The sequence below is a fragment of the Erpetoichthys calabaricus genome, chromosome 5 (assembly GCF_900747795.2).
Source record: "Erpetoichthys calabaricus chromosome 5, fErpCal1.3, whole genome shotgun sequence".
Taxonomy (NCBI): domain Eukaryota; kingdom Metazoa; phylum Chordata; class Cladistia; order Polypteriformes; family Polypteridae; genus Erpetoichthys; species Erpetoichthys calabaricus.
The window spans coordinates 53,203,009-53,230,216 of NC_041398.2; the positions used below are offsets into that span (position 1 = coordinate 53,203,009).

The window sequence follows — 27,208 nt, forward strand, 5'->3', positions numbered from 1 at the left end:
GAGATGAGACTGTTGTATTTGAAAGGCAGGTGGAGGAGTGAGTATGGTGCAGAAAGAAGAGTAATAGAAAGAGAAAAGAAGGGTTTGGAAGTATTGTTGGCTTCCTTGTTTATTCTTCATTTAAACCTCATAATGTACTAGATATATTCTTACCATTGGAAATATTATTCAGTCTTTCTGGCTCATCTGTAGGTGAAGAATATTGTGGAAGTGACTGCACTGTTATACCACTTTATGCAATATAGCGTTAAAGAGTGTTGGAACCAAACCTGGATCAGATGCCAGCCCACTGCAGTTGAAACTCCAACACACTCAGTCCTTAAGGGTCCCTTTTGAGTCACCAGGTAGCCACACCTTTGTATCTTTTTCATCTAATCTGAGTACCAAAATTAAGCCCACAGGAACAAGCCAGTGCCAGGGCTATGAAGAAGCACAAACTAATGAATCAGCCACAGAATAAATGTGCAATAGAAAATGAAGACTTTTCTGGTGGAAAATCTTAGGCACAATTAGTTATGAGGCAACTCCACCATGCTTATAATTTTTCTTTATTACTGAAAAGCTGCATTTTGCCATTTCTGGCAATTTGTATCAAGTTGATAAGTGTGATTTGAAGAAATTATGCAATATAAAATAAAAATTCTTTGCTAATTACTTCATCAATTAAAATCCATTGAATAATTGTTTGTATAACAGATAAATTCCATTATTTCATGTAAAAAGTAAAATTGCAATGAATGTGAATGAAAGATAGCAGCACCATTGAAATTTATGTATATTTTTTATTTACAGTAAAAAGTGAGCATCAGGGTACAATTTCTTTTTCTAACAGCTATTTCTATGTTTTCACAGATACATTTTTGTAAGCACAATTTTTTGTGATTGTCATCACAACACACAAGAAACACACACTGTTTTTCCTAGTAGTCATATTTATTATATACACATAAATGCCTATGCAAATCATATCAGTGTTGTATTGCAACAACAACAGAATTTTGCCCCTAGTGTTTGGAAGCTTTTTTTGGTGTTTTATCACAAAATGAGGATAGAAAAAAAATTACTTAAGCAATTTTCTCAATGTAAAGAAATGTTATTTTTGACTTTCGGTAGAGATTTGCATATTTCAGTATCTGTAACCACTTGCACCTTCCTCAAGATCTTCATCATCATCTGTGATGTCAAAGACCCCTGTCTTGTAGTGCTTCAGCTTACTTGCCAGTGGAGAATCTGGGAATACAAAGGAAATGTTAAGACTAGAGAAATCATTGCTATATGGTGTGGTTCTGCTTTTTCTCAATGTAAAGAACAAAAAGCAAAAACAGCAAAACACAATTCAATCAAAACAGAGAACAAGTACAATATTAAGTTCTAAAGACAATCCATGACACCCAGTACTTGCCTCAACAGATTTATGACAAGAGAGCCCCATCTGAAGAGACAACAGAAAATAAAATGAAAAGGTTCAACACTGGCCTGATGTACTTACTTTAGAATTAAATGAGTGAATTCTTGCCAAATTCTGAAAAGAATTCTGAACAGCTCCTCATTAACAAAATATGTGTGTTTCAATTTGAGATAATCCATCCATCTTCCAAACCTACTTTAACCTGAACAGGGTCACAGGGTAGCTGCAGCCTATCCCAGCCAGCATAGGATACAAAGCAGGAATAACCCCTGGACAGGGTGTCAGTCCATTACAAGGTGAGCACACACACATACACACACACACACTTCAGGGGCCAATTTAGCACTGCCAGTCTACCTATCCTGCATGTATTTGGACTGTGGGAGGAAACCGAAGTGCCTAGAGGAAAACCATGCAAACATGGTTAGAACATGCAAACTCCACAAAGTGAGGACCTGCTATGTGCAAGGCACCAGCACTACCACTGTGCCACTGTGCTGCCCAATTTGAGATAATATAGAACATAACTTGTCCACAGAATAATAGAAGATGTTCTGAGATTTTTCCAGTGGAATCTCACATAAATATTTGTGTAAGTATGCAGGTTTCAACACTTTTATCTTATCTGAGATTACTCCAAATACTGCAGTTAAAGCTTTCAAGGTGATTTATATCTGAGGCTATCTAAAATTTTACCCAGAATAAACAGAGTGTAGAAAATCGTCAAAGCAGGTGACCTAGCAATACAGGCACTTGATGTCATCACTCATATGTTAGATCTTGTCATAAATCCATTTTAGACAACACATATGGAAACAATGAACAATTTTTTGTTGAATTATGGCATGCTTGGTACATACCAAACTAGAGCATATTGTAGAAATGGCTGAATTCTACTCCTTATTTGAAATTTCAATTGAAAGATCTCTTTTGCATGGTTCTATAAGGTCATCAAGGGGTAAGTTCCCTGAAATGTGTTCATATACCCTGGAGGTTCTGTCTGAATATTTGTCAAAAACTAACCAGTTTCACATCAGAGACAGATAAAGTTGAAAGTTGAGGGAACTTGGGTAACTTTCTAATTGGTTATAGAAGAAAAATGTGTGTCACTGGAAGGTTAAAGTTGAACAGAATAGTTCAAAGAAAAGCATCAATACACGTAGATGGAGATGGAGATGCATAAGTTAAAGAAGGCTGAAGCAGCTGTAATATTCGATTGGTGAATATTTACACAAAAAATATTCTTAAAGCAAAAAATGAGATGGCCTAGACATTAATTAATCACACAGTGTTTATACCACTAATGTTTTGCTAGGGATCTTTTCCTAACAAAGAATCCTGTTGGGCAGAATATATGGAAAAGTCATCTAAACCCTCCTGATACAAGCCCAACCTGTGGTTGACTCTGTGGCCATACATTTACCTAAGGTGTAAAGTTCAAAAATATATTTAATTAGGGAAATTTCTGGTCTGTGTCTGAAATTCTGAGGAGATGGCGATATCTTGTATGAGGTATGACAATTTAATTTATGAACTGGCTGTGTACTGTCGCCTGAGTGGGTAAAATTCAAATGTTTTTGTTATTTTATTTGCAAATTCATTGAACATGGACAAACAGTCAACCAACAATGCCATTTAGAAGTGCTGAAAAGTTACATGATTCTGTTTGAAGGAAAAAACAATGCTTCAAGTCATGATGCACTCAGTATTCGTGACTTCCTGGGTAATTACCAAATTGGACCATCCACCCTATTCACTTGACTTAGCCCCTTGAGATTTCTTACCCTTCCTGGAAAAAGCTGATTTAGTAAATGGGTGATGGATAATGTGTTGTGCTTTAATGTAAATTCTTAAAGTTATTAATGTGGATTATTTTGTTTTTTGATCAATATGAAAAAGTACAAACAACCCTCTACCCCAGTACAGAATGGGCACCTGTCCTATTAAGTCAGGCAAAGCAGTACTGCAGCCAAAGATGGTATCACCTGCAGACTCATGCTTCCCAAGATGTTCTGACCCCTTTGTAGCCACAAAGACCAAGTTTTGTTAATACAATTGAGTTTATGTGAACAACAGGACAGTTGCAGTTAAAGAACAGAGATTATTGCTATTTTGGTGCATTTAGTAGGATCTAGATTTGGTAAGGTTTGGTAGGTAAGTTACATGACCATGCTCCAACAAATAATGTACCAAAACATAAAGACCTTCAGTGTCTAAGACAGTGGAGGTGGAAGGTTTGTTTGTCTCACCCATACATCATTAAAAACATTCTTTAAGTTATCACTGCTTGCCACACTTTAAATAATAATTGTATTACTTGAAACAAACATTTTGCCCATGAAATAGCAATGCATAGTGGATATTATTGATGGAAGTTTTGTAATTAGAAATATCCGGTTTTATCGAAACTAAAGAGAAATAGACTAGAATAAAAATACATACTGTCTTTTCCATAATCTGAAAATCTTCAAAAGGAAACCATTTTGTAAAAAGAATTGAATTAACTGAAAATTTAAACCTACTGTTCGGATAGTTTCCTTAGAATAAAAGGATTGCAAATCAAAAATGCGGCTTTATCAGTGTGTTTATCTCAGCAATGCACTTTTCCTTCTTTAAGAATAAAAGAAAAGACACATAAGGTCATCTTCTCAAGGCAAGACTTCTCGGAATTACAAGTTCATCTGCTGCTGCAGTTCGAGATTTACGGGAGTGATAATAAGATCAATAGGCATTTCTATTGTTAGTGGCATTTTGAGCTTATGACTGATACCACTCTGATAGGTTTATAATTTCTTTATATGTCTGGGACTTAGACTGTTTTCTAAATAATGAATTTAAAATTTAAAATATGTCAAGGGATTTCTGCAATTTATTGGCTTGTTGGTAGCAATTATTCATTAAAGGCTTTTTTTTCAAATGTATGTTTTGTCTACTTTAACAACATCATGTTCACTTTAAATGTTTTTGTCTTTCATCCCCCCTAATTCAAAAAGTTAACTGATTTAGTACAAAAAGTTTTAAAATGTATTTATTTATTTATTTCAAGCTCAATGTTTGAACAATACAATTGTTTAATGGTAGCTCTTACATTTCCTGGGAATGGCTTCAAACGTGTTTTCATGATAAGGTTTTGTCAGGGCAAGTATCTCCCCTGATGGGAGGGCAGATTGCCAAATAAAGAATTGGAATCCCAGGCAAATGGCTTCTTGGCAGTGAAAGGTAACTGGGACTACCAAACACTATGCTGGCAGTGCTTCTAAATTGTGCCCTTGGAAAATAACTGTAATTGTAAAAACTCTTCTATTTGGTGAAAACAGGATATCTCATTTCTGTTCTGTAGATTTGAGGCTTGATGTTGTCTTGCAGATTATGGGGATTTTTTTTGAAAATTTGACCTTTGTCTTGTTAACCCTTCAAGGCAGAGTTTTATGTTAAGAATAGACTTAAGATACAATGTTCAGAGCTACTAAACTTCATTCATAAGTTCAAGGTATCTTATATATAAACGTCTACGTGTGGAAGTGTGTGTTTCTGTCCGGCCTGAGAAGTGAGAGTTGGAGTCGGGGTAAGGGCTCCACCTCCAAGGAAACAGACAACTCGCTTAGCCACTAATAACATAAGTGAGGCGAGCATGTCAGCAGAAACGAAACCTTAGAAGAAAGACAACATCGCTTAGCCGCTAACATCACCAAAACGGTATCCCTTTTACTTTTCCTCCCGCTGCTAATACACAAGTGATGCAAGAATTCGGTAAAATGAAACCTCTGAAGAATGACAAAGTCACTTAGCCGCTAACATCAGCAAAACGGTATCCCTTTTACTTTTATGCTGCTAATTCACAAGCGATGTGAGCACGTCTGCAAAACAAATCCTCCTAGGAGAGAGATGCCCAGAGTAGTTCCTTTCAATTACCTGACATCTCTACATTTCAGTTTATTTTCTAAAGATTTCACTAGTTTCTAGTACTCCGGGTTTTTTACAACATAGGCTAACACGATTAATTTATGAAATATTTTGAAAGAATTAAGTCATATATAAAATAGAATGTTATTACATATAATAGTACAATACATAAAGATGTTCTTATAGCATATTACAAAATCATGTAGCAATGTAAAACTTACAGATTATTGTGCAAGGTTTATGGCTAATTGCTGTTCATTTGTTTTAAACATAACATTTTTAAAAGAAGTACTCAATATAAGGTTAAACTCTAATGTACGTTAAAGTCTGCCATGATTCTGATGGCATTTCAATAATTTGAATTAGGGATTTGTTTCACCGTTAACAGCAACAATCAGATGTAAAAGAGGAAAATGTACAAACTGAAATACCCGCTCTCAAGGTAAATTTGAAAGGGTAACTTAGTAATTGAGAACACACAGATGATTTTTGAAAATTTCCAATGCTTGTTATTTTTTTTAATTGTTAAATTTATAAAAATTCAAACATTTGTACAGCACACTATTCTTGAAAACTGAACTTTCCAGACAAATATCTTTGAAAAAAAGTGCCCCAAATTTCAAATAAACCAGTCCACTGGGAGCTGAGTTAAGCAATAGGTGCTTTTTCATTTTATGAGAACACGTCTGAAAAAGAAACAAGATCACAAACAAAAATATAGAGAGACAAATATTTGTGTCCATCCATAGACTAGAAAGAATGTCATATTCTACCAGACTCACCAAACTCAATCTTTTCAGTTATGAGTAAAGAATGCTTTGTGCCTACCTATTCTACATACTAAAATGCTAAAAGATATTAGCGTAATGATTTTAGAAGATGTTTTGCCCAAATTTTGAGGCTACAAATTTTTGTGCAGCTTACAGCAAAAACACAGCTACCACATTGCTCTGGAAAATTGTTGTAAAAGCTATGGTTCTTGCAAGACAGGTCATAAGACAGATACAGGTAGTGCAGTGCAGTGGTTAAGTTGTTGGACAGTAAACCCTGAGGTTGCGGGTTCAAATCCTGCTACTGACACTGTGATAATCACTGTGTGATTAACTTACAAGTCAGTTGACCTGCCTGTGCTCCAATTGGAAAACCAAAAAGAAATGTAACTGTTTGTATTATAAAATATTGTAAGTCGCCTTGGAGAAAGGCATCAGCCAAATAAGTAAATGTAAATAAATTGATTGAAATATGTGTAACAAACCAGTTTTTGTTGAGAAAATTATACTACTGACAAAACAGCCTTTCTAAATCAGCCAAAATCATGTAAATAATGTTTTTTTAACTAAAATATTGAAGCATTTTGTTTGTTGTCAGCATCTTCATGTTGTGAATGTTGCAAATGAGAATAAATATGAAATCTTTACAATTTTTAATTGCACACTGATAAAATTAAAAGTGGGTTACAAACACTTCCAAAACATTGTTTCTATAAACCTTTACATTTTTTCAATATGTAATTTTGACATGATGCTCATAAGCTCTGTAATCACAGTAACAATGATAGGGATTTGTTCCTTCATCCATTTTATTATCCTACCTTAGCCACTACAAGGTCTTAGGGAGTGGGTGCCTAATTGGGTAGCATCAGGGACAATGGAGAAGCCAGTCTTAGGTGGACACATCACACTTACCAAGTTGCCACTTAACATAACATGCAAAACTTTTAGGATGTGGGAGGAACCCATAGGTAAAGAAGAAAAAACTTAAAGATATGTGGATAATGTGTAAAAAGGCGTAAAAATTGAACGTAAATCCTTGGAAAGGTAAGGATAGCCAGATTTTGCAAATGTACCTTATGCCTACAAATCACAGTCATAATTACAGGCCTATAAACCTATTCACGTTCTGTATCTTCCTTGTCTAGACATAGGGGATGGAGCCTCCACAATTCTATAAACACAACATGATAACAGAAACATCATACAAAAATAACAATGGAAAAAGACATCAGTTTCAATGACCAGGATGAAAAGGAGGCACAGCATCACCCCTTCACTGACCCAACTACACTGTCTTCTGCAAAAACTGAGTCATCTTTAAAAGTCTGCTGTCAACTTACAACAATGTAATATCCAACAATCCATAACACATGTAGTAAATGTTTACTCCAAACAAATGTGATAATCATGAGACTATAAAGTAGGCTATTCCTTCAATATTTAAAAAGACAAGAGAGACCCTTTCTTTTATGTGAATGAGGAAAAAATAATTTAAAAAGATGACAAGCTTGTATTTTAAAAAGGACAAAAGGCAGGAAGATCAGGAGATAAAAGGCTAGGCAAATGAGTTATCAATGTATGAAGAGATAGTCTGAACCAAAGGATCAGAACTACTACAAAAAACTAACCAAAATGGAAGATAAAAGTCAAAGTCAAATAGTACAAACAGAGACCAAAAAGCAAAAAAAGTGAAAGTAGAAAACACAATTTGAAAACTGTGAGTTTTGTTTGTTACCCCAATACAAAGATAACGTGATTACCGTACTACATGTGGAGATATCACACACCACACATTACAATGTCACTCACATGACTGGTGGTGGATGCAGGAAGGATAAACAAATTTGCAGTTTCCCTGCACAATAAACACAGAACATTTGACATCAACTGAAAAGTCAAAAAGCCATTGTATTATAAAATTTAGAATGAAATCACACAAATGTGATATACAGAATATAACAAAGGGCTCAGTAGGCTGGAAGTCTTGAACTGACACACTGAAGCTAGCTTTCAGAAAATACCATGCTTGACAATGCATGTGTATGGATCAACTCAGCCCTGTTTGGTGTACTGAAGTTGTCGAGGTAGACAGGTGTCCTCAATTGGGTCCATAGGGATAAAAGATAATGTCATACATGTTAATAAAGTGGGATTTTATGCAATGTCTACTTCATCTCATGTTTCATGCAGGGTTCCTCCCCTGACTGAGATTCAAAGTCTTGTTTTGGCTCTTTTTCATGCCATTTGTTTATTTAATTGTTACTTTTGGTTATTATCTGCTGTGTTGTCTATGCCTGTGTTATGTTTTATGTGTTCTGTGGGTGGTCCCCCAAGCGATGGGGCTCACCTGCTAAACAATGCCAGGAGCTGCCTTCTGTTCTATACATCCATAGGGTCTCCCACAGTTTCTGGCAGTTCATTTAGAATATGCTACGGAGTTTTGGTGAGTTCTATGTTTTTGCTGTGCCTTGTGCCTATTGTGATCGAAGGGATTTTTTTGACCTTTTACTTTTCGATTGCATTGCAGTTTTAGGCAACTCCTTTATGCCTTTTGTATTCATTGAGACCTTCACATCGAGAATTTTTGTAGAAATAAAATCTTTATACTTTTAAAAAGTTTCTGTGTTTGCCCATTTATCTAGCCAAGTTTTGGTGATATTGCCCCTCTAGATAGTATTTTTGGGACCAACACTACTACTTCACCACAATATTTAGTGAGGTTATGCAGACACACTAATGAGGCTCAGGAACCATCAAGAACATGACTTTTTTACTTTTTGGGTATACATTCTGTAATTCTTTACAGTTGTGTTTAGCTGAGTTCTTCAGAAGGTCTTGAGGAGATGTTAATTCAACTCATTTGTGGCCACTGAGGCTTTACATCAAAAAAACAAATGAAAATTGAAAGTCTGCCCATAAAATTTTACATCAGCTGTCAGAGTAATTACATCTATTCTAAATGAATTTGTGTCCACTGTACTAATGACTTGGGCATGCTGTCAAGCAATTCTTTCCTTCCATGGCAATAGACTTGCTTATTGCATGAATATGGCTTGGTTCCTCATTCAAGGTTGATTTCTACCTTGAAACTGATGCTTGCTAGTATAGGCCTGCTGAAGAGAATTGAATGGGTTTAGAAAGAGATGGATATCGTGATTTGAAGCCCAGATATTTCAGAAGTGTTCATTTTCTGAACTTAGTTAATCTAAATTCAATGCAGCAGGAAAAGGAAAGAGTGAGGTGTCATGCCTTTAAAATCATTCCAAATTAGCTCTGATTAAAGTTAATTGATTATGTTTGGCATTCATGTGATGTTCATGTGTTACCTGAAACAAAATACTTTCAAATTAAAAAATAAAACACTGTGTTTTAAAAAATCTTTTTTAATATCCCACTGTGAATTTAATATAATAAAACTTCCCAAACAACAACAAAACCTTGGAAGGCCTCTGCTGCCGTTTTTCACAAACTTACCCATATCAATTATCTGAAGGTTTGCAGAGGCAGAAACCTCTCCATATTTGTTCTTGGCAAAACAGGTGTAGATGCCTTCATCTTCTTTTCGAATCTTCTGTATTTGCAGCCAGCCAGTGATTTCAAAGCGCTGTGGTCCACCTCTGGCCTAAAAAAAATAACACAATTAAAAGAATTATAAAGTGCAATTAAGCTTCAATATTGTTGTTTTTCTGTTTTAATGGTGTATATTTTGTAGTCTGTCACATGTGTGGCTTTTCCGCAACTCAAACAAAGAGTTAATATTGGGTTTCTATTGAAGGTAACAGGGAATCGTTTTTTTTCTCCATCCTTCTTTTGATGTCTGCGTACAAAAAACATACATCTATTTCCAAATATTCTTACTCGTTACATATTTTTGGAGAACTGCACTCTATCATGTTGGCTTGAGGCACAAAGCAAGACTCAAGCCTGAACAGGACGGTAGTCCATATACACTGCCATTCACTTATATTAAGTTAGTCTAGAGTTACAAATTATTCTAACACATATGTCTTTGGGATTTGGAAATGAAACTGGAGTACACAGGGAAAATCTATGCATGAACATATAGTGCCCAGGCTGAGAGTTTATCCTCAGTCCCTGGAGGTGTTGCACTGTGCTATCTGCATCTCAGCTTAAAGTCTTACATCAGCAGCCTGAGTTGCCTGGCCATTTGGTTTTCTCTTCTCTTATCTTGCTTAATTTTAATGACACAGCTAAATAGAACTTCATTATTATTATTTACTAGCATATTTCAAACTAACAATTAGACAAAATATATTAAGAATGTTCTAAAACAAGCCCCAGGCACTTGTAAAAAGCAGCATTTTTTTTTTACTGTTTAGCAGTTTATTAAGACAATACCTTAGGCAGTTTCGGAGTAGCAGCACACCTGTTCATCTTTATGGGTGTTTGGAATTTCTTTTTAATTCCCTGTTTGCTTTGACTGACCCTGTCAGAATTACCTGCACAGCCATATGGGAATCATCTGCTGGCAAAAAGATGCTCTGTCCTTCCTTCCGCCATTCAACAAATGCCATTGGGTAAGAAGAAACCTCACAGCCAAAGATGACATCACTTCCTTCTACATTTATGATATCACGAGGTGGTGTCGAAATTAAGGGTGCTGTAGAAAAAGACGAGAAGAATTGAGCTGTGTGCATCTTAAAACATACTGTGTGAGTATACTCACACGCACTCATATATAGTACAAATATTTTAATTTCATTTTTAACTGTTACCATTTAGTCAATCAGTCATTTTCTAACAGGGTCACAGAGGGTGCTGGAGCTTATCCCAGCCAGCACAGGGCGCAAGGCAGGAACAAACCCCAGATAAGGTGCCAGTCCATCGCACGCACACATACAATACACAAACCTCAACCAACACACTAGCACCAATTTATTATTGCCAATCCACCTAACTTAGACTCTTTAACAAAAGTAAAATAAATATTTCAATTACTTTCAGTTTGTTTCTGACTACGATCTTGAATATAATATGAAGCTCAGATCACTATGCTACACAACAAGATTAGAACCACTGCAAAGAACAGCAATAAATCACGTCCATGTTCTGCCCAATCTAGTAATTTTTAAACCTTCTTAATCTTATTGCATTAGAGTGTTAGTATATTTTTTATGATAAGCACTTGGATAAATTTAAAAAGTAAAGGCAATTTGAAAATTATACTCTATTCACAACAGATAGAAACTGACACAATATTACACATTTGCATTGTTCAACAATAGTGCAATCCTGCATAGGAGCGTCCATGTTCATTTGATGTTGGCTTTAACAAGACTAATGGCAGAGTGCTGTGCTGTGCACGTTCAAACTACTCATATGCCATCGTGAATGTGTTGTATTGTGGCAGCTTCTATTCATCGTGGTAACAAAAGTAATTTCCCAATTGCTTTTATTTTTTGATTTACCCTTATATTTTAGTTGTTACAAGAATTACTTCAATGAGACGCCATCTTATTCATTTGTTTCATGGGCACCATTACTTTGTGTTTTGTCATGGCTGCGGCCATATTATTGTTGGACACTATGCATCTTTGCTACCACTTGATCAGTCTTCGTTTGGACATTTACTTCTGTGCATCTTCTTATTTAAGCTTAACACCACACTGTTTCAAGCGTTTCCATCCTGGATTGAAAACAAAACGTTTTTTGAATTTTTATTTTGCTTCAGAAGTTAGGGAAAGGCATTTTAGACTAGTGATTTAAGTTAACATTTTTTGGATTTTGTATTGAGGCTTACTGTTCAACCCCTGCTGATTCACAGCCATTTTCTATCCGTTTTCCCATCTTTCATTCTCTGTAAGCGATTTGCTTTCCCATAAAGCACAACAGTATGGCACAAAGGTACTAGTCAAGTGCAGGGCATACACACACATACACCTATCTCACTCATACCACTCGTACAATTAACTTTAACTTGTGAAACGTGGATGGAAAACTAGAATACCAGGGAATGACACATGCAGGCAATGTGCGCATGTGCAGACTTCCAAATAGTCAGTGGCTGAGCCAGGTTTTAAATGCAGTGTTTTGGATATGTAAAGTAACTGCAATAAACTGTCCAAATGTGACACCCAATTTAGATGCAATTTTATTTGGGTTTTTTTTTTTCAATTTTAAAATAATTTTTTTCAGCATATTTTACTCTTATTTATTTGATTGAGTTGTGATCTGTTATAATATTTTGTTTCTAAATAAACAAAATATAATACCATCCATCCATCCATTATCCAACCCGCTATATCCTAACTATAGGATCACGGGGGTCTGCTGGAGCCAGTCCCAGCCAATACAGGGTGCAAGGCAGGAAACAAACCCCAGGCAGGGCGCCAGCCCACCGCAGAATTTAATACCTTATTATTTTACATAAATGCATCAAGAATACTTTGTCAAAAAAGAACTGTGGAGTTTTAGGGCAGCAACACTAATCAGTGTGCCCACCTAGTGAGCTTCACTCTGATAAGCTGATAGAACCAAATGTATTTAGTCTTAACATGAGACTTTTACATGGTGCATTGAAAATGTTCTAAGGCATTGCAGTTTTATGCATCATAATACTAATGCAATACAATACAATACAATTTATTTTTGTATAGCCCAAAATCACACAATACAGTAAGTGCCGCAATGGGCTTAAACAGGCTCTGCCTCTTGACAGCTCTCCAGCCTTGACTCTCTAAGAAGACAAGGAAAAAGGAAAGAAACCTTGGAAAAGGCAGTTCAAAAAGAGACCCCTTTCCAGGTATGTTGGGCGTGCAGTGGGTGTCAAAAAGAAGATAATGCATAAACTACTTTAATGACAGAAAGGAAGCGTTTCATTACACGATGGTAATCTAAATCAAGCTTCCCGGTTACGTTGCTGATGGATTGATAAAAACTGGCTGGAGGAATTATAAGCTAGCAAGTAGTTAATTTGTGGTATTTCTTACATTCTTGTGTTTTGCAGAATTCCCTTCTCTCTATTTCAAGTACTATGTCTGCTCTGTAATGTCACTTCCCAATACTCTTTCAGGAATTGTTTTTGGTGTCACTTCTCCCCATCTCACTTATGAACTAATTTCTTATGTTTAAAAGAGCTTGTCTTTGTTTTCATGTTCTTATTCCCACTTAATGTGTTGTTATGTCAGGGTTTGGTTGGCTTTAGCTGCATTCCTTACTTAGTTCAACCCTTCTGAAGTATGCCATTCTAAATTAACTTTCTATTTAAAAAAAAAGCAATGTATATATTCTCTTTTCTTTCATTACACCAAAGTTAAAACAGATGAAATGAAAGAGTGTTTAAGTTCAATAATAGGACAAGTGGGACAGGATAAGCACAGGATCTTATCTTGTTTGACATGCTGTCATAAAAATGCAGGTTAGTGCTCCATTAAATGCTGCAATGCCAGACTGTTTTGTCTGCTGCATCAGAAGAGCTTCCTCAACAAGCTCTTTTATTTATGTAAAATGTTTTCGCTTGGCTACAAAATTTTATTTTTCCTCATTTTGTGATAATATCATTTTGAAAGAAGCCTTTTAAAGCATTTTGTCAGGTACTTGAGCTTTGTTCAACCTATTCAAGAGTGACTCAAAGCCAGTAGTCAAATATGTGAGACCACATTTAGATGTGGCTGCTATCTCTTGACTGATGTTATGTGGATTTATTATTTGAGTGTTTGATCATTTGCTGGATGTGTCTGATGTCGGTTTAAGATCTGTTTTTGTGAGAAGAAACTAATTAACTTTACCAGTCCTCTAATGCACAGCATATTAACTACGAATATAGAATGGTACTTTGAATTCAGTGTGCCTTCTTTTGTATGTATAGTATGGCTAAAACCGTCCTTTCTAATGTTTAAAAAAATTATCCTAGAATGTATTAGCACAAACATTTCCAAAACTACTAAAATGATTTGCATTCAATAGTTTTTATTGCAAAAAATGACAGTCCTATCTGGGAAAGACATTCAGCAAGGTCAGGATATCACATTCAAAACCAGGTTTAAGGGTAAATACTTAATGCTTTCACAGCAAAATATTAGCAAAAGATCACCAATGAAATGTTGACTTTGTTCATCTTTAAGAATTCCAGTAATTATCGTCATGCCAAATATAATGCAGTCTAACAGCCTAAAGACAAAGTCATGTCCGAATAAATTTATTATGAATTTAAGACTTTTACTTGATGTTAAAAGTAACCATTTCATCAGCAGACAAAGCCACTACCAATTCAAATTACCTGAAAAGTAATTTTGGCTAGTAGTTGCCAAATATTCGATTACATTACATTATGTGGGCCATTATAAGCCAAGATTTGTGTAGTTTAAAATAAATTCAATGGTAACTTTGAAAAGAGGTTTTGTATCACTGAGTATGAAAGTTTTTTATTTTCATTGTGGCTTATTAGTCATTGGTTACTGTAGCTTGCTTCAGCGTTCCCTATGCATGAGAGAATATTGTCTATTACACATCATAAATTAAACACAACTGTTTAGGCCCTTAGATAAATTTAATGCAGCAAAGTCAAGGTAAGTGACGAACATTAAAGAAAAGAATTCTCAAGATGGAACTCGGGCAAAGGGGTCGTGAGTATCCAGAGCAAACTACTGAGTAATATAGTTAAACATGATATACACGGATGACTGGCACAAGAAAGCTTTTGGCTAAGTAAAGATGCCCAATGGACGGAGTTGTTTTCATTTGTTTCTTGTTTATTGTATCTGATCATAAGCAGTTAACATGGAGATGCTCTTTATTAGAGAATCCTTTTGATCCACTTGATGGAATGAATTCAGCACATTTGCATCCTGTTTGCTTATCTGGCTAATTATTAGGTTGTACCACCTTCTCACATATCATATTGAAACATACTACCTTTTGCTTAATATTTAATATATTTTGATATCCTGGCCATCTGTTTTGGTTAAAAGATTAAGGTTCTTTATGGTCATATGCACAGAAAAACATTAAGCCACCATGGGCAATGAAATGTTTTGAAACTAATCTCAGTCAGCTATTAAACATGCATAGGAATATTAACATGGGACAGAGGTAATAGACATTAAATGGCAAAATACAATTGCAATATATGATAATATATATAAATACTAGTAGAGTGAGTAAATAATAAGTAAATAATTAAATCAAATTAAACCAGTATGGTACTGTAACCATAAATCTTACACAGTTACTGCCATGTGTAAAATACTGCATTAAGAAAATTGCATAAGACAGCTGTTATTTCACAGTTAGAATAAGTACAAGTATTGCCCCGAAAATACCCTTAAAACAAATGCAGGTAGTTAAATGACAACAAGTCATGTATTCAGTTTTACTGAGGAGCCTGATAACCTGTGGCTAAAGGAAGTGCCTACCAGGTTAAACAGATTGTATGCTGGGTGGCTGAAGTCGTTAATAATCCTCAGAGCTTTCCTTTGGCAGCATGTCTGGTAAATGTCCTGCTTAGCTTGCAGCTCCCTACCAGTAATGCGTTCCACAGTCCTTACCACCCTTTGACGGGCCTTTGTGGCTCTGAAGCAAGCAGTTGTCAAACCTTATGTAATATAGATGGACAGAATGTGCTTTACAGTATACCTGTTTAAGTTTGTAAGAGTATCATGTGTGGAAGACAGATGGCGCTATAATGTGCTAACCCGACACAGGTAGACGCTAGAGGCACAAGTCCAAAAAACACACGTGAATTTATTTATATACCATGTCCCCAACAGCCCAATCACACACTTTCCTTTCTTATTTTCTCTTTATCTCTCAGTCCTTTTCTTTTCACCTCCACTCCTCTTCAGCAAGCTTCGTCCTCCTCCTCCCAACTCTGGCTCCAGGAGTAACGATTGCTGGCTCCTTTTATAACGCCCCTGGAAATGATCCAGGTACTCGTTGACCTACTTCTGGCAGCACTTCCGGTTGTGATGGAAAACCCACCCAAGAGAGCCCAGCAGCTGTTGCAACACCCCCTGGCGGCACCCTTGGATCCCAACAGGGCTGTAACCAACTCCAACGCCCCTGAAGCCTTGCGGTAGTTTGAGGCACTGCTGCATCCCAGGGGGGCTGCGATCTAGCGGTCCGGGGAAGGTAACACTCTGAATAGGATGACTCCCCTGGTTCTTCCCGCGTGGAGGCATCCCAGCCGGGCAAGGGTCCCGGCCATCCTCCACACCTGGTTTCAAACAAATTTCTTTAAGGAAACTAAGGTGCTGGCTTGCAGTCCTGATCATTTTTGTGTGTGCAAAGACCAAGTCAGATTACCTGTAATACATATGCCAAGAAACCTGAAGCAATTCACCATTTCTACTTTCGTACCATGAATGTACATGGGAGTGTAGACAAATCTCTTCTGCTTCATGTACTCCACAAACATTTCTTGGATTTTATTCATATTGAAAGAGAATTTGTTATTCTGGCACCACTTCTCAAGGGTTTTGAATGACTTGTGTATTTTAAATGAAGTTGTAACTATATAAGGAGGATAGAAGTCTGGAACAATTTTATTATTAGCTTTCAATGCATTGTCACAATTAATGGCCTCACTGTTCACAGTTATGCTGACAGTGGTCTTCTTGTCAGCTGCAAGCAGTGTGTCATTCCACTGATTTATGCTTCCTCTGATACTCTAAATGTTCTGTTCAAAGTAATGTTGTAGATCTTCTTTGTGATACACACAATAAGCGTACTAGAAGATCTACCTTAAAAACTGGTATCAAGTGCACATGAACACCATAAAATCTTGTTTCACTGTATGTTATATATGGGTGTACATATTAAAGTGGGATGTCTGGCTGGGTCAAGGACTGAAGGCTATAGTGTCAGTTCAGAACAGTGGCAGGGCCTTATGAGGGTCTGACAATGGAGAAAAGTAGGCTCTGAGGGTGAAGATATTTGTCATTGCGCCAGGAAAGAAAAAGGAAACTGCCTTACTACATTCAAAGAGAATTCCATGGAAGTAGTTACTCCAGGGATATAGAAAGAGGAGAATGTCAATGGGGATGAAAGATATTTCAACACATGCCAATAGGTGACAGCAAAGAGGTTCAATAAACCAAAGTGGACCTCTGCTGTTTATATACACAACCGGTCAAAAGTTTTAGATCATCTCCATTTATCCAGTTATCAAGTCCATTGAATAAGTTGAAATCAAACAAATGTAAGTGGTTAAAAAAAAAGTTTAGGTTGCCAAAAACTAAAAAATAATGCAATTTCCAGAGTTATACAAAAAGACCTTTTTGGAGAACAAATAATAGGTTAATAATTTACATCTTTTCGGCAGCATAGAAGTTAATTAAGCCTTGAATGTTAATCCAAACAATTCCTACATGTGTCCCAACATTTGCTGATTACTTACAAAAGTAGTGCTGGAACAAACTGTGTTGCTGTACCCTCTGAAACATAATTTTTGCAATATTGCCCCATATATTACTATCATAATGGCAAGGAAAAAGCAATTCACAGAGACAGACAGACCATTAAACCCGTTAAAAGTGTAGTTCTTTCCTTTTGAAAAATTGCAAACAAAGCCACTGTGTCAATGAGAGCAGTTTCCTGCAACCTCAAAAGGAACTTGGAAACTGGAGGACCCTGAGAGGAACAGGTCTGAAAGACCCAAAGCCACAATAAAATCAAAAGGCAGCTTTCTGAGAGTCAATAGCTTGCATGATAGGCACATCACAGGATTACAGATTTAAGCATAGCTTAACTGTAGTTGTAGTAAGCAAATGTGACTTTCAAATGTGGAGAGAAGGAGAGAACAGGTTTGATAGGTCAAATGGCACTAAAAAGCTATTGCTAAAATTACTAAATAAGAAAAAGAGGTTTGCCTGGGCCATGAACCACCTCCAATCTGGTTGCACAACTCACTCCTTTGCTTCCGCCCTCACCCAAGATGTCACACACACATATTGATATAATATACTGTATATACTGTCACACACGTGCAAGTAGGAGGAGGCTGTATGGACCAAGTGAGGGTAATTCCACACCAGGCCGGGTGGCGCGGTGGCACTAAACCTTCTTATGTTATCTTGCCATACCAAACACAAGAAATCCTGCCTGATTCATCCCTAAAGACGTCACTTCCGGTTCTGGCACCCAGAAGCATGTCACTTCTGGTTCCGTCTCATCACTTACGGTCTTTGCATTTAAAGCCACCATCTTAACAACAGTTATTCAGTCTTGTTTTGGACTCCATCGAAGACATCCATCAATCCATCCATTTTCCAAACCGCTGAATCCGAACTCAGGGTCACGGGGGTCTACTGGAGCCAATCCCAGCCAACACAGGGCACAAGGCAGGAACCAATCCTGGGCAGGGTGCCAACCCACCATAGGACACACACAAACACACCCACACACCCACACACCAAGCACACACTAGGGCCAATTTAGAATCGCCAAACCACCTAACCTGCATGTCTTTGGACTGTGGGAGGAAACTGGAGCGCCCGGAGGAAACCCACGCAGACACGGGGAGAACATGCAAACTCCACGCAGGGAGGACCCGGGAAGCGAACCCAGGTCTCCTAACTGGGAGGCAGCAGTGCTACCACTGCGCCACCGTGCCGCCCCCATCAAAGACATATTTGTACTAATTTTCAAAACCCATTGCAGCCAGGGATATTGTACGGGTGGCTGCCCCAAACCTTTTTAAGTGTGTCGAGTCTAATCGTTTCACAATACTTTATATATGCATTGTCACGCACATGCGTTTAGGAGACAATTTAAGGGATTTGGTGATGGTAATTACTTGCCAGACCAGGGGGAGACGCTGTGTACTAATGCTACCACTTGAAGCATATCTTTACTTCTATTTCATAGTTCTAGGCAGTTTGTTTTCTGTAGAAATTCATTAATTTATTTTCCCCAATAGTCAGAGTCTTCAGTTACAGAGTAATGGGGATTGTGGAAGAGAGGTGAAAAAGAGAGTGCAGGCAGAGTGGAATGGGTGGAGAAGAGTGTCAGGAGTGATTTGTGACAGACGGGTATCAGCAAGAGTGAAAGGGAAGGTCTACAGGACAGTAGTGAGACCAGCTTTGTTAGATGGGTTGGAGACAGTGGCACTGACCAGAAAGCAGGAGACAGAGCTGGAGATGGCAGAGTTAAAGATGCTAAGATTTTCATTGGGTGTGACGAGGATGGACAGGATTAGAAATGAGGATAATAGAGGGTCAGCTTAGGTTGGATGGTTGGGAGACAAAGTCAGAGAGGCGAGATTGCGTTGGTTTGAACATGTGGAGAGGAGAGATGCTGAGTATATTGGGAGAAGAATGCTAAGGATAGAGCTGCCAGGCAGGAGAAAAAGAGGAAGGCCTAAGAGGAGGTTTATGGATGTGGTGAGAGAGGACATGTAGGTGATGGGTGTAACAGAACAAGATGCAGAGGACAGAAAGATATGGAAGAAGATGATCTACTGTGGCAACCCCTAATGGGAGCAGCCACTAGAAGAAGAAGAAGTCAGAGTCTTCAGTGACAGCATCAGGAGGAAACTAGGAACCAACCCTGGAAATGGTGCAAATCCAATTCTGGATACGGTGGCAGTCCGTTGCAGAGCAATAATACATTCACCCAAAATTATTAAATGCCAATGCAGATTTGCCAAGTAACCTAACCTGCATGTCTTTGGGAATATTAAAGGAAAACCAAAGTCCTTGATAGGAAAGCTCTGCAGACACAGAGACAATGTACAAGCCCCACATATACTATGACCAGTTTAGGATTCATATCCAGTCTCTCAGATCATTGAGGCAGCAGCCCTAATGTTAATTACATATATATATATATAAAATGGTGATGGCAGTTACATGCTAGACCAGGGATTGGCACTATGTTCTAATGCCTTCTCTTCTCCTCTTCTCTTCACCTCTGACATTTGCTTCCCAAAAATCCACCCCAGGCCCACTTCTACCTAAATAGTGAATTTCTGTCTAAACAGTCAGTTCTGAAGTCAGGGGCAGCCCTATTTTGGGTAAAGCCACAGCAGAGTAAAGCTCAAACTTCTGGGCATCTATCTCACTTCCTGACATCTTAAAATTTCAACACATTCCCCATTCATCCATTCTGAGACTATGTTGTAGATCTTTAATGGTCAGGAGGTTTTTTTTCAATCATATTGCCAGGCTGACATGGCCTCATTTATTCTCTACCATGGCATTTGCTGGGCCACCTACCTTCTAACATACTGGGATGACATAGTATCACTCATTCCTCTGAAAACTCTTTTTTTTTTCATTAGAACTCTATGAACAGCTGACAGAGTCTAATGGCCCTTAGTGGCAGCTACCTGTCCAACAAGCTGATGCCGCCATGTCAATGAGGGTCTCTCATTCTCTCTGTCTCTCTCTTTATGTCTGTCACTCATCAACTTTCAAGGCAAACACAAACAATTATAAAGGAACAAGTGGAGCGTGTTTTTGTTGCTGAGATCACATGCAGGTGAATGAAAGTGAGATGTGCTCTGCTGTAAATTAATAATGTTATTTTAATAATGCTGTGTATACAAGGAGTTTAAACCAAATGTACAAGTTTAGTATATTCTGGTCAAAGAGATATTTAGAATAAAATTCCCATCCATCCATCTTCTTAACCCACTTGTCCAGGACTAGGTCGCAGGGGAGCTGAAGCCTATCCCAGCAATCATTGGGCACTAGGTAGAAACAACTCCTGGACAGGGTGCCAGTCTATTGTAGGCTAAAATCCAAATATATATATATAGGTGCTGTATTAAAAGTACTGTATATAAATTAAAATTAAGTTTCAGTCAATGTATGAGCATTACTGCAATGATAATAATTTTTGACTTGATATACTTTGTTAATCCCCAAGGGGAAATTATCTTTTTGCATGACCTTATGGGAGTCAGAGTGCAGGGTCAGACATTGTACAGCAACCCAGGAGCAATTTTCAGGTTAAGGGCCTTGTTCAAGGGCCTAATGGAGTAATGAGATTTGAACTGGCAATTTTCTAGATATCAGCGCAGATCCTTAGCCACAAAGCTACCACTCTGTCCCATATTATTAATAATAATGCATTTTATTTATATAGCTCCTTTCCCATGCTCGAAGTACTTTAATGTAATCAAGGCTACAAATGTGGATGTGTAAAACACAGCTTTATTATCCATGTTATCATGACACTGAACTGTGGTATTTTTAATTCCAACTGTCATATTTAATTTATGTGGGTTGTAAGATAATTTTGGAATAAAATACATAGTCTAAACAAGGTTTAGTTATAATTCAGCATGTAACAGTACAGTCTTTTTAGACACTAATAAATACAGTGTATATGATCTCATTTTTTTATGATATTATTGCAAATACTACATATTGCAGTCTGTCAATGAATGTGAAAATAATCAATGTTTGCAGCATAATCAGATAAATCAAGCCATACATTTTTCAGCTTAATGTAAGAAAGGTTGCAGTTTTCTATACGGGATTGCAGCCTTTATATAACAAGTAAAACAATTTATAATACTTGTGCACACACAAAGCCGGATAAACATCTGTGAAAGACAGAATAATAAAATCTAAAAGTTAAGCAAAATCTGTAATACAAAGTATTTAGACCCAACTCTTAACAGTTGAAAGTAGAAGTCAAGATGGCTGTCACCTAGAATAGAATAAAAGCAATGGGGCAATTAGCAGTCACATGCAAGTGTGGACAGTCTTTCAGTGGTGTTTTGGGGTCACTGTGTCAGTTCTTTCAGCTTATTTTCACAACTGAGAATCTGTAAGCATCTGACATCGTGGATGATATATTACCAGTTGTTGTGCTAATGCACTTTATATTAATGGCTTTTTGAACTAGGGTCAGATTTTGAAGTCATTGTTAACTTCTGGATATATCAATAGCTGTCTATTGTTGTGCACTTATGTCCTCTATTTAGGTCAACAGTCTATCTAGTTTTTTATGCAACTAAGCTCTAACAATCTCTTAGTTTGCAAAGACACAAAATATGCAGGGTCCTCGTAAATCTAACACTAGCATGCAACATTTTAGTGAACGTTTTAATTGGTATTCATTTTTACTTGTTTGCATATATTTAGAACACTTAACCTCTCCATTTTTTATACAAGATGTTGGCTCATTACATGCTCAGACTCAAATATAATTCAGTTGTACTTTACATTTTACAGACTATATACATAGGAATCACAAACTGTGAGATTAACTATTATGGCCGCCTCTCAGCTCCTGTTTGAAACTGTTTTCAGTTCTTGTGCAGACCACTGTCTGTGTAGAGTCTGCTAATTCTTCCGATACTCTGGGTACTTCTGATATTCCCAATATATGTGTTAGATTAATTGATGTGTGTAAACTGAGTGTGAGTGTACTTGGTTATAGACAAATAGGTTTGATTCCTGCCTTCTGCCTGTTGCTTTCAGACTTTCCAGCATCTCCCAATAATCATTTAAAAGTAAAACCCATTTTTAAAAATGGGTTTACGAGTAAAATACAGTATATACAGTCTTGAACAAGCGTCTCAGGGCACCGAAGAAAATTATTTTTAAAGTCATTATCTGTACAGTAAGTGCATAATGCAACATTAGAAAAACATACATAAACACTATCACAGTAAAACTAGCAAGCCTTCAGTCAGTATTTCAGATGGCTTCCTCTGAAATGCAAAACTGTACCACTTCACCTAGGTGCACTGCTATATAGTTTTGTCAAGTAGTCTTCTTCCAAGCAGAAGGATGTCCCGTAACTCTTCTTTTCTCTTTGACTGCACTTTGTTCTTTACCCTATTCCATTTATTGCACATATCTTCTTGATATGTTGAGGTCAGACGGCCAGCATAATCTTGTTAATGTTTCTCATGCATTTGTGTCTGAGGGACACCTCCAAAGCTCATCACAGGTACATATACACAGTAATACCCCACTGGGGCAAGAGGGGGTGCTGCTGCTGACAGACTTGTCTCTCTCTTTCCTTCTTCAGCCCAGGGAAGAGGGTAACTAGCCACATGGAACCAGAAGAAAAAAGGAGACGCCCCGCAGATGTCAGTGGGTAGCTGCTGCCTTGCAGTTAGGAGACCCAAGTTCACTTCTTCCCAGGTCCTCTCTGCGTGGAGTTTGCATGTTCTCCCCGTGTCCGTGTGGGTTTCCTCCAGGTGCTTTTGTTTCCTCCCACAGTCCAAAGACATGCAGGTTAGGTGCATTGGCGATTCTAAATTGTCCCTAGTGTGTGCTTGGTGTGTGTGTGTGTGTGCCCTGCGATGGGTTGGCACCCTGCCCGAGGTTTGTTCCTGCCTTGCGCTTTGTGTTGGCTGGGACTGGCTCCAGCAGACTCCTGTGACCCTATAGTTAGGATATAGCGTGTTGGATAATGGATGGTTGGAATCAGGATGCCAGTAAATGGATGGATTGACTCTTTCCTTTTAAACTCTTTAAACAGGTTATTTGCAGAATACTGGTGCTGAATATATCCATTGCTTTTTGTTAAATATATGTGTTTATTTTTTAAAATAGAAATTCAAAATATTTCCACAAATCCCCATTTATGTTATTGTTCCATACTGTATTTTACAGTTTCTTTCTTTTCATTCCTTTCTTTTCTTTAGCAACTCAACTTTTTATATTAAGATTATTATTACCTTAACAATAGAATTTTTTTAGAAATCTATTACTTAGCCCACTGCTCTTCATTAGTTTTCAATTCAATTTATGTTTCTAATTAGTTTTATTTGTTTTCTGTTATGTTTTCACTTTTTTGAATTATTTATTTGAACACAGCATGATTCAGTAATAAATGCCTATTGTGAACGCTTGGTTCCTTGTCATGCCTTGTGTTGACTCTGGCTTTGTGAAGGTGCTATACAAATATTGTTTGTAAGAGAGTGCTGGGTAAAATGGTGCTAATTTCACAACACACAGAATCCTTCTTAACATCTGTGAAATCAAGCAGGGTTGCTGTAATCTCGCACTCTTGTAAGGACTATTGCTTTCAAAGGGCTTTCATTTGTTGCATTCTCTGAGGTGTCGAGAGCAATCTGAGTTGTTCATATGTAAAGTTTCACATGGAGATACATGTGGGGTAGTTTATCTCAACTCATCACAGATACATATTTCCATCATCTCTGTCTACAAGGCTAATCATTCAGGTCATTTACAGCTACATAGTAGTGTCACACCCTGAGACCCAGCAGGGTCTGTAATCCTGAGGCACCTATGCATTGATCAGCAGGCTAGAAACTCACGTAGTGTGAAACCAGTCTCATGCTAGCAAACTACTAATTTGATTTTCTTCTGTCATTAGTGACAATTTAATATTTATGTGGCTAAAAGACTTAAAGTTAAAATGTACAGCAAGCAAATCAGTAGAACATACTGTAGTACATAATTTTCTTGTTTTCTCTGCTCGGATATTGGGTGCAACTGACTAATTCTTGTTTTATTTTTATTTTCATAAATATATTGTTTGTCTTGGTATGTTCAATGGTTTTTAAAAAGAATTTCAATTTACACTTTTAGCCACATCTATCTATCTATCTATCTATCTATCTATCTATCTATCTATCTATCTATCTATCTATCTATCTATCTATGTTATGTTATGTGCATTTGGGTTGCAGAATTATTACTTTTGTAATGATGAACTTTTTTTCTTTTACCTAATTTTAATCAGAAAGAAATTTTGTATAATACTTTTGTGCTATACAGTATTGCAATGCAAAGATTTGCAGTTCATTTTGTATTTGTATAAGGTTGTGATACGTATGCATTTAACTAATTATGTTTTTCTTAATGTACACAAACGGGCATGCCAAAGCTGTTCTTTTTGCCAAATCCATTTTTCCTTTAGAATTTTTGAACTATATAAGGAACAATAACATCAGCAAAGGAGTATAGGTAATATAAAGCTTGATGACACTTTCATTCAATTATTTGTGGTAAAGCATGGAAATCAAAAACCTGAGACATATGTGGAAGCTCAAAAGTGAAAAGAAATTAAATTGGATAGTCCTTCTTATTTGTGTGGCACATAAGTAAACTTAACTTTTGAATATTTCTTACCTAAGTGTATTTTGTTTAAACTTTTTAGGTATGTACTGAGAAACACCTATCACTGTAAATCTGAAAATTTGTAATGTTCAGTTACCTCAAATGTTATAGAATTAGGTCTAACAGTTTGTACTCATGTAGTTTACAAATGGTAATTTCAACTAATAACCAAGTAAATACTTTGCACAGAAAACAGACACCCATTGATAAGCTTTAACTGTGAATAATTGGTTCATACAGGCTTGGTTGCTGCCTTGTTTGCAATGTTGCTGGGATTAGTCTCCAGCTCCCTACAACCCTCTAATTTAGGTTAAGTAGGTTTAAAAAAGTGATGGATTAACAGCAGAGTTTACACTTTGTATTATTCACACAAGGCATACTCTATTTGAAGGTGTAAATATGTGATAAGAAATAAAAAACACAGTATACTATTTTCCCTAAACACAATACTACTATAATTAACCTTTCTGGTTAATGTACACAAGAAGGCTCACTCACATCAGACAAATTCATATACCACAGGAGCAAACGAACATTCCTGGTGATAGACCACACAGACACAGGTAGAACATGCAAGCTCTACTGTGGCAGGAAGGCAATCAAAACCAGTGAGGCAGAAATACTCAGCACATCAAGCCATTCAAGATATGGGAATGAAAACTGATCATATAACAAATGACTGCTCTTTCATTAAATCACATTATACATGATACGTACATTTTACTAACTCATCACTATTTCTTTTGCTGCATAATGTATTTCAAATATTCCAGCATAAATTTCACTCCTAACTGTTAAGTAAAATTACTTTTCATAAATATTGCTTAGGTTAAGTATAAGTACTACAACATTATATAAACGTAATAAATAATATATAATATCTCACCTGTTTTGCAGGGCCCTTTGTGAGATATTGTCAGGTTTTCTCTTTTAGTCTGCTGGATTTTAGCTTCTCGTAGCTTGCAGATGTTCTCATAGGTTTTCCCATCTGTTCCACAGATGATCTCTTGATTGGTGCACACACACTGTGGAACAGGGACCTCTCCAGCAGAGAGATCTTCATCTTGGATCTCGCACTCCAGATCTTCCCCACATCTCCCATAGAAATTGCTTGAGGCATCAAGGTCACAAAGTTGGCCCTCTGCATTTCCACACTCCCAGCAGCATCCACAGTGATCACGCACTAGTCCAGCTGGGCATCCCACAGGAGGTCGACACAACTCGACCTGGCATTTTGGGCACTCCTCAGCTTCTTCCAGCAGCCGTTGCCATTCCAGATGCTGGAACCTTTCAACTGGAATGCTGTGTGCAACAGCCAGTGCAATAACCCCTACAATGAACATCCTGCCAACCATTTTCTGTCCAAAAAAAAAAAACCACTTGGGAGAACAGTACAAAAAATAAGAAGAAACCTTTTACTACTCCTTTGTTTTCCTAAAGCATAAAGTTTTAATTGCTATTATTAACTCTATGAATACAGTTAAAAAAGAATACAACTCTAACATGAGATTACCTGAACTGTCGTTGCAAGAGCCTCTCTGAGTGTTCTTTACCTTGCTCTCTAGGAAGAAACTTTTTTTTTTTTCAAATCTTAAAAGCAAGTCAGTTGGTCAATCAGTTTTCTTCATTGCAAAGTTCTTCACATTTCCTTGCATGCAAACCTATAATCGTTTCCTCTCCTGGACAACTATGCCTAATAATAAATGGTTTCTTCTCAAAAGTAATCCTAATCAGTGCTGTTTCAAAAGCAAAAAAGAGCCAAATGAATAAAGAAAAGCCTTCCCTGTCCAGGTGCTGTACTTTAAATTGGGGGTAAAGGCTGAAGTGAGATTTGTGGGAGGAGGCAAGTTTTCCTTCTGTCCAATAGAGTCTTTTGTTAATAGCCCTTTGTTTAAACAGCTAACAACAATGTGCCTCAAAACAGCTCTTTTTTTATGGAAATGTACCCCTCCACACTCACACATACTACTTCACCTCACCCACCATAAGCAAACGAAGAAGTCAAACTTTAGCAATTCAAGAATTAACTGTTTGCTTTTTTGACAGGTTAGAAAAGGCCATTATTGGAGATGAGCCTTAGAATGTAAATTTGAATAGATAGATAGATAGAT

The 27,208-nt window shown here is 37.1% G+C and overlaps 1 protein-coding gene across 1 annotated transcript; it reads right to left on the minus strand.

The window, feature by feature from the left end:
- Positions 1–770: 770 nt before the first annotated feature.
- On the minus strand, positions 771–26,897 carry kazald2 (Kazal-type serine peptidase inhibitor domain 2). The gene is made up of 4 exons (XM_028801529.2): positions 25,984–26,897; positions 10,545–10,705; positions 9,559–9,706; positions 771–1,230 (listed from the first exon to the last, which is right to left on the minus strand). Exons 1-4 carry the CDS (start codon positions 26,450–26,452, stop codon positions 1,127–1,129), a joined length of 882 nt encoding a protein of 293 aa, XP_028657362.2. The 5' UTR covers positions 26,453–26,897; the 3' UTR covers positions 771–1,126.
- Positions 26,898–27,208: the final 311 nt, after the last annotated feature.